General features: G+C 34.8%; 1 protein-coding gene across 1 annotated transcript in view; it reads left to right on the plus strand.

Annotated features, from left to right (window-relative positions):
- Positions 1-12,353, plus strand: part of LOC128188495 (uncharacterized) — a 32,110-nt gene that overhangs the window by 4,871 nt on the left and 14,886 nt on the right. The window contains exon 3 of the mRNA XM_052859582.1: positions 11,728-11,967. Coding sequence (XP_052715542.1) covers positions 11,728-11,967 — 240 coding nt within the window. The remainder of the gene's footprint in view (positions 1-11,727; positions 11,968-12,353) is intronic.

The raw sequence follows: 12,353 nt of genomic DNA on the forward strand, positions 1-12,353 counted from the left end.
TTTTCGTCCACATATATTTTCCATTAATCCATTTCTCTAACAGTTTTCTGTTCATTCAGTTTTTAAATTCCTCTTTTTCGAAATACATTTAATCTACAGGTATTTGTACCTTCACTACTGACTAAGTCAATAACAATTCCGTACTTGCACTGTATTTTAGTTGTGCTGTTTCGTGTATAATAGTTTTACTATTGACACTATCATTGACATTTTACAGGTAGTTCATTGCATTTAATCAATGCACGGTTTTTTTCAATTAATTTTTCTTATCATATACTCAAAGAATTATTCCTTATTAAAGGGACATGGATTCCTTCTTTGAGTATTATGAGGTATTTTATCACCAAATCATATTCATAGACTTTTATTTATATACAGTTATTTTCAGCAATTTTACGATTAAACATTAAAATATTTTCATTGTTGAAATTTATTGAACAATACTCTACAAAATCAATTCGTAGTGTTATCACAGACAAAAACATTAGAGAACGTAAATACATGCATTTATAAAAATTATAAATAAATTAAAGTCAAATGAAAAAAAAAGTAATAGTAGTTGAGGTGTATTATCAATGGGTCACTTTTTTAATATCAATAAAATATTGGGGTCAATTATATAAATTTATTTTATTTCATTACATTTTATTTTACACAACTTACTAACATAAAATTCCACCCGAATTTATCTGATACCGATCTCTTTCAGGAGGATGAGTGGTCAACAAATTAAACATGAGATACTCCTTAAATTAATGCTAAGATCCAATCTAATTATGATAAGAACTTGCATCCGCTCCCCGGTTTTCAACACCACATCTAAAAATGAATCAACTTTCCCCAAACCACGCGTAAAACAGAATCGTAACTTTTGTTTTGCATACAATGTACATGTACATATACATACAAAACCATGTGTTCAATTCCCATTTCCAGAGACCTTCACATGCGTCCATGCATCAGTCTGCTGACCATGCAATGAATAGAACAAATCCTACATAGATTCACAGAAATACACTTGATAGTAGGCTCAAGCACCTTATGTATTAATATATATATTTTTCCTATGAAAAAATATTATATAGATACGTGTACCCCCATTTTCTCGCTTGTAAAGCTTAAGCCTGTGTAATCCACAGGTGCTTGTGAACTGGACCGTGCACTACCCCCCCCCCCCCCCCTTTCTATTTTTTTTTTCAATTATTTTTTTCAATTTCTTTTATTAATTATCGTCAACAGCCCCTTATATATGTCTCCAGTCGAAACAAACAGAAATATCACGACTCTGTGGCATTTTATATCCACACTCGTTTCCCCTATATATAAAAAGAGAGAAGGTAAGTAATTCTAGTCTGTTAAAATCTCATATGACTTTAGAATTGAAGGGATTGTTATGAAACGCATGAAGATTATTTTTTTTAATCTGTTGTAAAGTATAACATGGTGCAACAGATAAATTGAAGGCTGAATTACCTCTTTCCGTGATTTTTCCTTACTATGTTCATAGGTTAGCTACGGGATTTCACCTCGACCAAGAAAGTATTTATTTCTTTTTATGATTATATTTGATAATCCTAACTTTTTTGATATCGTATTTTTAATCACGAAATAACTCCATCTTAATTCAATTTTTTGTATGTAAGTAAAATTAAGAAAAATCTTTGCTGCGCAAAAAAGTAAAGGGGGGGGGGGGGGGGCAGGCCCCCTGGCCCCCCTGATGCTACGTGCCTGCTTGTTGCTTTTGCGTTTAACTTTCAACACATTTAACACATTATATATTGTACTGTTTCTTTGAGAAATCGCTTATTTGAAGTGAGACACATTATTATTTTGCAGTGTCAAAAAAAAACAGGTAGTTAAACTACCGGGACCTTAGATTGGTGGACACCAACCAGTGATCTTCAGTGTTGTGAACATTTATGGACTCGTATACATGTATTCTTCTATCTTGAGAGAAACAAAATGTGATCTATCCAAAGTAAAATGTAATAAGTCTATACTACTGGTTAATAAAAATGTATTTCTTTGTACTTTTTGCGACCATACTTCATGATCTTGGTGTAAAATCAGGAGAAACTTAAGAGTTTACATGTAGAAGCTTCTATCAAATGCATGGTGTACATAAATAACATTCCTAAACTATACTAGTATAAATAAATCTCATAAGAATAATAATAATCGATAGTAATCATATAGTAAATACTAATCCAGTGCTAAAGGATACTACAGTCGACATTCTATTTCATTCTTAGCAAAATAGAGTTACCTCGCTTGAGTCTAAACTAAATGGACGATTGTCACAATTACCCGAATTGGGAATCTCTTGCCGATCCTTTTCTCCTAACAGTATTTTCCTATCTGGATGTTCAAAATTTAAGCGCTGCTGGTAAAGCATGCAAGGTAAGGATGAACTATTATAATTTTCAATTTTTGGTTGACTTTTTTATTTCCTCAAATTTCAGTTCGAATTTCCTTCACGACTGTTCTAGTGTTAATTAAAGTAGTCCGAGTATCGCACTACGTCATAATACGGATTTTACAATATTGGTTCGACTTTTACAAAACGTTTTAGATACCCGGTATTGATTTTGCTCTACATCGCTGTTGTAAACAATGGCAATAATTAGCAATTAGAACGGTAATATATGTATTCTATGAGAGATAGAAATGATTAATGTTGAGAAACTCGATTCTGTTTAAGTAAAATGAAAAACGAAGTTTCAGATTAACCAGGATCTCAGGTATGCTTATATCTTCTTTGTATTGATGCCCCCCCCCCCCCCCCCGAAATTTTCTTTTTCTTTTTCTAAAACCGGTTTAAATTTAGAGACAGAAGCTATTTCGAATTTAATCAATCGTCAATTAATTAATGTTTAAATGATATCTAACATTGTTGACAGATCTAGGCAGAAAACTGTAGCTAACTGTGATTTTTACGGATTTTTTCGTCAGGGTCTACTTGGTTAAGAGCTTATAGCGTGAAAAGTAATCCGTCAACATATAATTTTTTTTACCAAATCTTTTTTCTTAGATGTCAATCTATAGAATAAACACCATAAATTTAAGTTTGAGTCCATAAAATAGTAAAAAAAATTACCAAACGCGATACTAGCATTGCATTTTTTGTATTCTATTTTGATACATCAGGTCCATAAAGCGTACTTACTTACAAAAATTTGCGCAAAATTATTGATGAGATATGGCTTTAATAAATATTTATACTCTATTTTGTATGTTCAGTTCTAATTTTCCCAAAATTGGTAATTATTTTTAGGAAAATCGGACGTCTGGCAAATTTCATAATTGTCAATAATTTTCGCAAGGGGGTACACCCGTCTGAGAGGTGATAACAAACAAACTAGCTTGTAAACATGCATATTTTCTTTTGTATATGTATTGCTAGAATGTATATTTATCATTTAAAGCTAAGCTTTTAATGATTGAGCCCATTTAGTGCCGAGTATAGGACTACTTTAAATCATGTATTGCTATTTCTGACTTTACTATTTGGTATTTTGCAATGATCCGAACACCTGATATTTCAGATTGCCCACACAATAAACACTAGCTTCTTTTATTAGAAAGGGGAAGGTACAGATGGGGCTTGTGTCTGCCTATTCTCTTTTGAGAAGTGGACAGGCATAGCCTACATCCACTTCTCTTAGTAAGCCCTCATATTTTGATTCTGGAAAACGTGTAAATGTCGGAACCAAAGACGGTTTACGCTTCGACTCATGTTTCGACACCAGTTTCCCTGAATTTTCGTAACAGACCCACTATTTCTACATTTTAAACATTATTGCATCCATATATCACAAAAAATCAACACTAACCCGCTGTCAAATCATTTTCGCAACTTCTACATCCCGGGTTTAAATTTTGTGTATCACATTTTTTATCTAGGTCAGCGCAGATTAAATGTTTATATTTACATTCTACTGTGTTTTTCCATTAAATTCCGTGATGTTTAAATGCCTCTAAATGCAACACCTATTCACTGCGTATGGATTTACGAGTAATTTACATAAGTAGTTCTCAAACAGTGATTTCTATGTTATCAGTTAAAAAATGTATTTCATGAATGTTGTCAAAACACCATGTTTTATAACTATTCAACAAAAAAGTTGACTTTATTGTTAACAGCAACATTTCAAGAGTTATTCATCATGGATTATATTTTCATGCTCGTCGATCTTATCTCAACAGTCTATGTGAAAACCAGTTTAAACCGGTTTTACAAACAGCTGTTCCTGCTGTTACTTATTCACTCCCTCCGTGATCTGCACTTTATATCGATTTATTTAATAAACAATTGATTTCTTCAGTAAGGGAATGTAAATATAAGCATTAAATGATTTATTTTTGACGTCGTCGTGTCAATAACTGCCGTCAGGTGAGCAGACAAATTATCATAACGCGCTAACGCGCGTTATTCAATTTTTCTGCTCGCCTGACAGCAGTTATTGACACGACGACGTCAAAAATAAGTCATTCAATGCTATAATGTTTCGGATAAAATTGGAAACCTATTTAATACAATAATGTCGAACACGTAACTTAATCAACTTAATCTTACAATGTACAAACAAATACTGAGTCACAAAATTAGAAAGTGGTATTTCTTCCCTTTTTTGCTCTTCATCTGTTTTTAAACATTAAAATGAACATTGATTAATATAGCATACAAGAAAGATTGAAATAAAGAGTTTTCGTTGTTTTATGTGACAGTTACTTATTTTGTCGTATGCATTTTGTTAATTAGTCTTTAAAAATTGTAAAACCGTTCTATATTCCTCTGTAAATTATAAGAAAAATACCTTTAATCTAAAGTCTACAATCAGAATAATATCTTTCGTTTTTTCCGACTCTAAATTTTCTACTTTTTAAACTACCTATAGCGAAAAAAAGTAAAGGGACGACACTCGACATCTTGGATTTATATAGGGGGTCCTCGTTTCAAGCTATGTTTTAAACAAGTTCTTCCACTTCTCCAACGATTTCTGACGAGATCTACGTTGTAAAATGTTAAAATAACTTATTCCTATCGTCTGACTACATCTGTATGCTGCATAATAAACACATCGTTCCGAAATGTACTAGATACTCGCCAAACTTATCGAAAGCAACGAAAGTTTACTTTTGAGTGACGTAAATTCTCCACGTCCGAGGGGAGTGGCAGGCAGACACTATTCTCAGAAATACACATAAGATTACCAATTTTTACAATTTTTTTCTTCGGGAACAAATAATTAGGAAATTCACTATCCAACAACCAAGCCCCAGTGGTTGTATACGTATCCTACATCATGTTTATAGTGATTCAAATAAAACAGAATTTACTGGTTTCAATGATATGTTTCCGATGGAATCAAATCAGAGATTCTATACCGGTATGTGGGTCCAAAAAAAAAAGATTCTAAATGGAAGAGGGAGAGACGTCCGTAGTCTACATTATATTCGGTAATTTTACTATACATGTAAAAAATTTTGACCCGACGCCCACTCTAGATCCGCCCCTGGATCCAACTTCCCCACTCACATATTAAAGGGACATGGACACGATTTGAGATCAAAAATTGTATTTTCATTTTTAGCTCACCTGAGCTGAAAGCTCAAGTGAGCTATTCTGATCACTTTTTGTCTGTCGTCTGTCTGTCCGTCTGTCCGTCTGTCCGTCTGTCCGTCCGTCCGTCCGTAAACTTTTCACATTTTCAACATCTTCTCAAGAACTACTAGGCCAATTTCAACCAAACTTGGCACAAATCATCCTTAGGCAAAGGGGATTCAAAGTTGTGAAAATTAAGGGCCATACCCGTTTTCAAGGGGAGATAATTAGAAATTAATGAAAAATTTCGAGAAATTTTCAAAAATCTTCTTCTCAAGAACCAGAAAGCCAGGAAAGCTGAAACTTGTGTGGAAGCATCCTCAGGTAGTGTAGATTCAAAGTTGTGAAATTCATGACCCCCGGGGGTAGGGTGGGGCCACAATGGGGGGTCGAAGTTTTACATAGGTATATATAGAGTAAATCTTTAAAAATCTTCTTCTCAGAAACTAAACAGCCAGGAGAGCTGAAACTTGTGTGGAAGCATCCTCAGGTAGTGTAGATTCAAAGTTGTGAAATTCATGACCCCCAGGGGTAGGATGGGGCCACAATGGGGGGTCGAAGTTTTACATAGGAATATATAGAGTAAATCTTTAAAAATCTTCTTCTCAGAAACTAAACAGCCAGGAAAGCTGAAACTTGTGTGGAAGCATCCTCAGGTAGTGTAGATTCAAAGTTGTGAAATTCATGACCCCCAGGGGTAGGGTGGGGCCACAATGGGGGGGTCAAAGTTTTACATAGGTATATATAGAGTAAATCTTTAAAAATCTTCTTCTCAGAAACTAAACAGCCAGGAAAGCTGAAACTTGTGTGGAAGCATCCTCAGGTAGTGTAGATTCAATGTTGTGAAATTCATGACCCCCAGGGGTAGGGTGGGGCCACAATGGGGGGTCGAAGTTTTACATAGGAATATATAGAGTAAATCTTTAAAAATCTTCTTCTCAGAAACTAAACAGCCAGGAAAGCTGAAACTTGTGTGGAAGCATCCTCAGGTAGTGTAGATTCAAAGTTGTGAAATTCATGACCCCCGGGGTAGGGTGGGGCCACAATGGGGGGGTCGAAGTTTTACATAGGAATATATAGAGTAAATCTTTAAAAGTCATCTGCTCAGAAACTAAACAGCCAGGAAAGGTGAAACTGTTGTTGAAGCATCCTCAGGTAGTGTAGATTCAAAGTTGTGAAATTCATGACCCCCAGGGGTAGGGTGGGGCCACAATGGGGGGTCAAAGTTTTACATAGGAATATATAGAGTAAATCTTTAAAAATCTTCTTCTCAGAAACTAAACAGCTAGGAAAGCTGAAACTTGTGTGGAAGCATCCTCAGGTAGTGTAGATTCAAAGTTGTGAAATTCATGACCCCCGGAGTAGGGTGGGGCCACAATGGGGGGGTCGAAGTTTTACATAGGAAAATATAGAGTAAATTTAAAAATCTTCTTCTCAGAAACTAATCAGCCAGGAAAGTTGAAACTTGTGTGGAAGTATCCTCAGGTAGTGTAGATTCAAAGTTGTGAAAATCATGATCCCTAGGGGTAGTGTGAGGCCACATGGGGGGGGGGGGTGTTAAAGTTTTACATAGGAATATATAAAGTAAATCTTTAAAAATCTTCTTCTCAGAAACTAATCAGCAAGATGATTCTTTATCATTGTTAAAACTTTGGCTCCAGGACAATTCTTCGGCCTCACAAGAAGGTTCAGAGTTTGATGTAGCTAAATATCCCATATATAAACAATTGTAAAGGATCTTTTTGAGAACTGCAATACTCAACATGTGATATGACTATAGAATTGAAGCAGGCAGCTATTCTTTCATTAGAATCTTTTTGTATTACTGTATTGAGTTATTGCCCTTGATTTATTGATTCTTGATTATTTTAATTAATGCATCCACTGTTAACCAATTATTGTGATGATTATTTTTATACAATAATAAATATTCAATGTATATAAGTTGTTCTGCATAAGAAGTTTTGGGTAAGGCCAGATTATTTTGTTTATTTTTGATTTCCAATTTTTAGATACTATGAATTATTTTAGGTTGGCACATATATAGGGACAGTGTCTATTGCAATTAGATGAGCGACTGTTTGGGGTTAATCTTGAACAGGTATGGATAGATTGAGTGTGTGAACAACCCTGCTCTATCTAATCTACGTGTTTTCTAACCTTTGATACAAAGTGTAAGGTCATTCCTGCCCTGTATCGCATTAATACAAGTGTGCAGTCATATCTGCTTGTATTGGTGGTGGTAGCGGCGGAGCACTAATGTATGGTCTTCAGGCCTTTCTAGGGCAAGTGTGCGGCACTCCCTGCTTGCGTTAGATTGAGCTGTTGGTGCAAGTGTGCGGTCATCCCTGCTTGCGTAAACGTTGGTACCTGTTGAGTTGCGTAGGTGTGCGGTCATCCCTGCCTGCGTAACTTTGAGTCCCTATATATGTGCAGGAGCGGTGATTAAAGTCTGCTCTTGTAAACATTGGCAGCAATCAGGGCTATCCGAGTTCCAAGGGGGAAAAATGGATTTTATTTATTATTATTTATACAGGATCTACATGTATTATTGTACATTGTCCAGATTGTTTGTTTTATGACTCCATGTAGCTGACTTTATCATACCTATTGTTCCTCAGGTGAGCGATGTGGCCCATGGGCCTCTTGTTTATGTATAAAATGGTTTACTGGTGCATTTTAAATGATTGACCAAAATATTGAATGTTAAAGTCAAGTTACAAGCGAGATACACAGGTAAGAATTGGTTGTTATGTTAACCAAGCTCGAGTCTTATAGTTATTTACAAAATATGTAATGTAGAGATTTACCATTTCTTATACAAAATGACATGTAAAAACAATTTAAACTAACTCAATATCTTCATAAATACTAGTATCAACAAAAGAAAGATACATTTGATTGAAATTAACACCAATACATCACATATGTAAACAAGAGGCCCATGGGCCACATCGCTCACCTGAACAGCAGTTCCTTGTAACATTACATTTCGTAGCATATGCTTTTTCTATTTTAAACATTGAACCCCTTTCTGGGGACCCAGTTATGGTCCGAGGTTTATGGTTGGCTTGAACAACATAAATAGTAACATAGGAATTAAAATGTGTAGCACTGCGGTGGGACCGCACGTACACAACCTGAAAAAGAAGAGAAGAGTTCCACTTCAAGAGGAATAACTCTCAGACTATACAGAACATCAAGAAAGATAACTCTTTGTTCCACTACATTAGAGTTTACACAATTTGAGGATCCTTGCAAAGTAATCTCACAAACTGTAGCATTATAGTTCTCGAGAAAAACTTTTTAAAAACATTTTCAATATATCTTTCTATGTTAAACTTTGAACCCCTCTTGGGGCCACAGTATTAGTCCAGTGCTAAAGTTTTAATTATTTGGAATCTACATTATTTAAGGATGCTTGCATAGTTATCTCACAAGCTGAAGCATTATAGTTCCCTAGAAAAAGATTTTTCAACATTTTCCCTCTATATTTCTATGCTAATTTAAACTTTGAACACCTCTTGGGGCCCCAGTATTAGATTGAGGTCACGGCTTTTTTAATTTCGAATCTACACTATTTGAGGGTGCTTACGTAGTTATCTGACAAATTGATGCATTGTAGTTCTCGAAAAGAAGATTTTTAAACATTTTCCATATATACCGGTACTTCTACATTTAACTTTAAACCCATCTTGGGTCCCTAGTATTAGTCCAAGGGTCACTATTTTAAAACTGTCGAACCTTCATTATCCAAGGTTGTATGCATGATAGTAATCTCACAAATTGAAGCATTGTAGTTCTCGAGAAGAAGATTTTTTAACATGTTACCTTTATATTTCTATAATAAACTTTGACCCCATCTTGGGGCCCCAGTATTGGTCTGGGGTCACGATTTTACCAATTAGGAATCTACATAAGCGAAGGATGCATGCATAGAAATTCCACAAACTAAAACATTGTAGTTCTTTGGAAGAAAATTTTGAAACTTTTCCTTTATGCTTTTTAAAATGTTTAAATTTTGAACCCCTCTTGGTGCCCATCAATTGTCCGGGAGTTACAATTTTTTGAATCTACATTATTTAAGGATGTACATGTATGCATAGTAATATCCAAAACAGTTGCACTATAGTTCTTGAGAAGAAGATTTTAAAACATTTTCCTATATATGTTAAAATCTAAACCCCTACTGGGGCCCCAATTTTTGTTCGGGGGTCACGATTTTTACAATCTTCACTATATATACAACCTTTTGTGTATGTATTGGCATTTTTGGTGAAGTGGTTCTTGAGAAGAAAATTTTTTAAACATTTTTCATATGTAGTTCTATGTTAAACTTTGAACCCCGCCTGGGGCCCCAGTTTTGGTCTGAGTGTCGCGATTTTTACAATTTAGAATCTTCATTATACATTCAAGCTTTTGTGTAAATATTGGCATTTCTGGAGCAGTGGTTCTTGAGAAGAAGATTTTTTAAACATTTTCCTATGTATTTCTATGTTAAACTATGAACCCCACCTGGGGCCCCAGTTTTGGTCCGAGGGTCACGATTTTTACAATTTAGAATCTTCACTATATATACAAGCTTTTGTGTAAATATTGGCATTTCTGGTGAAGTGGTTCTTGAGAAGAAGATTTTTTAAACATTTTCCTATGTATTTCTATGTTAAACTTTGAACCCCGCCTGGGGCCCCAGTTTTGGTCCGAGGGTCACGATTTTTACAATTTAGAATCTTCACTATATATACAAGCTTTTGTGTAAATATTGGCATTTCTGGTGAAGTGGTTCTTGAGAAGAAGATTTTTTAAACATTTTCCTATGTATTTCTATGTTAAACTTTGAACCCCGCCTGGGGCCCCAGTTTTGGTCCAAGGGTCACGATTTTTACAATTTAGAATCTTCACTATATATACAAGTTTTTTGTGTAAATATTGGCATTTCTGGTGCAGTGGTTCTTGAGAAGAAGATTTTTTAAATATTTTCCTATGTATTTCTATGTTAAACTTTGAACCCCGCCTGGGGCCCCAGTTTTGGTCCGAGGGTCACGATTTTTACAATTTAGAATCTTCACTATATATACAAGTTTTTTGTGTAAATATTGGCATTTCTGGTGCAGTGGTTCTTGAGAAGAAGATTTTTAAACATTTTCCATATGTAGTTCTATGTTAAACTTTGAACCCCGCCTGGGGCCCCAGTTTTGGTCCGAGGGTCACGATTTTTACAATTTAGAATCTTCACTATATATACAAGTTTTTTGTGTAAATATTGGCATTTCTGGTGCAGTGGTTCTTGAGAAGAAGATTTTTTAAATATTTTCCTATGTATTTCTATGTTAAACTTTGAACCCCGCCTGGGGCCCCAGTTTTGGTCCGAGGGTCACGATTTTTACAATTTAGAATCATCACTATATATACAAGTTTTTTGTGTAAATATTGGCATTTCTGGTGCAGTGGTTCTTGAGAAGAAGATTTTTAAACATTTTCCATATGTAGTTCTATGTTAAACTTTGAACCCCGCCTGGGGCCCCAGTTTTGGTCCGAGGGTCACGATTTTTACAATTTAGAATCTTCACTATATATACAAGCTTTTGTGTAAATATTGGCATTTCTGGTGCAGTGGTTCTTGAGAAGAAGATTTTTAAAGACATGCACCCTATACTTACTGTTTCGCAATTATCTCCCTTTTGAAAAGGGCTGTGCCCTTTATTTTAACAATTTATAATCCCCTTTCCATAAGGATGCTTTGTATTAAATTTGGTTAAATTTGGCCCAGTGGTTTTTGAGAAGAAGTTGAAAATGTGAAAAGTTTACAGACGGACGGACGGACAGACAGACAGACAGACAGACGGACGGACGGACGACGGACAACGGGTGATCAGAAAAGCTCACTTGAACCTTCGGTTCAGGTGAGCTAAAAATGACAACATTCGAGCTTTGTTTACAAAACGAAGAATTATGAACTCTGTATCTTTCTTATAACTTCATATTTGACTTTCAAATTTTGACATAGCATTAAAAACTTCTATATTTATCAATATAAACATTGAAAATAGAAAAATAAAATTTGAAAATTTGAAGTCAAATCGTGTCCAAGTCCCTTTAAATTCAGATTTATATATTATCAGAACTGGTGTCGTGTTTCCTTGGACGAATCTTTGTGGAAAGCTTTTGCCTTCCAAAGAGTAGGATGTCGTTATGCTTGTCATGATGACGTCACATGGAAGTCGGAGCTGAAACGTTTGATATACCATGCCCCAATACATTTGCACCAAACATGCCAGGACCACCATCGCGAAATAAATTATATCTGTTTCTCAAACAGCGGAAATTTGATTGCCACATGTGGGGAAGATAGCATTGTAAAGGTAAGAACAAACGTGTGTTTTATTTTATTATTGTTAATGCCAATTTGTCTAGACGACAAAATTGAATAGAGTTGACATGAAGACAAGCATCAATCTTTGAATTTAGTTTCCATTATAACGATGAAATGAATGTATAATTATATTTGCAATTCATAGCATTGGAGCAAATTCATAAGAGATTTTAATATATGTAGTATATGTAAATAAATTTCTTGAAAGAAGATGGGTGAATAAGGCGTGTAAAATGCCCATATGATGAATGATTAGAAACTGCAAAATTAAAATATCATTGAATCTGATACTTTTGGAAAAAAAATTAAAAAATAATGTATATTTAACGTAACATCGGCTTGTATTACCCTTAAATATTTTAAATACTTGCAATA

This window comes from Crassostrea angulata, chromosome 6 (assembly GCF_025612915.1).
Source record: "Crassostrea angulata isolate pt1a10 chromosome 6, ASM2561291v2, whole genome shotgun sequence".
Taxonomy (NCBI): Eukaryota; Metazoa; Mollusca; class Bivalvia; order Ostreida; family Ostreidae; genus Magallana; species Magallana angulata.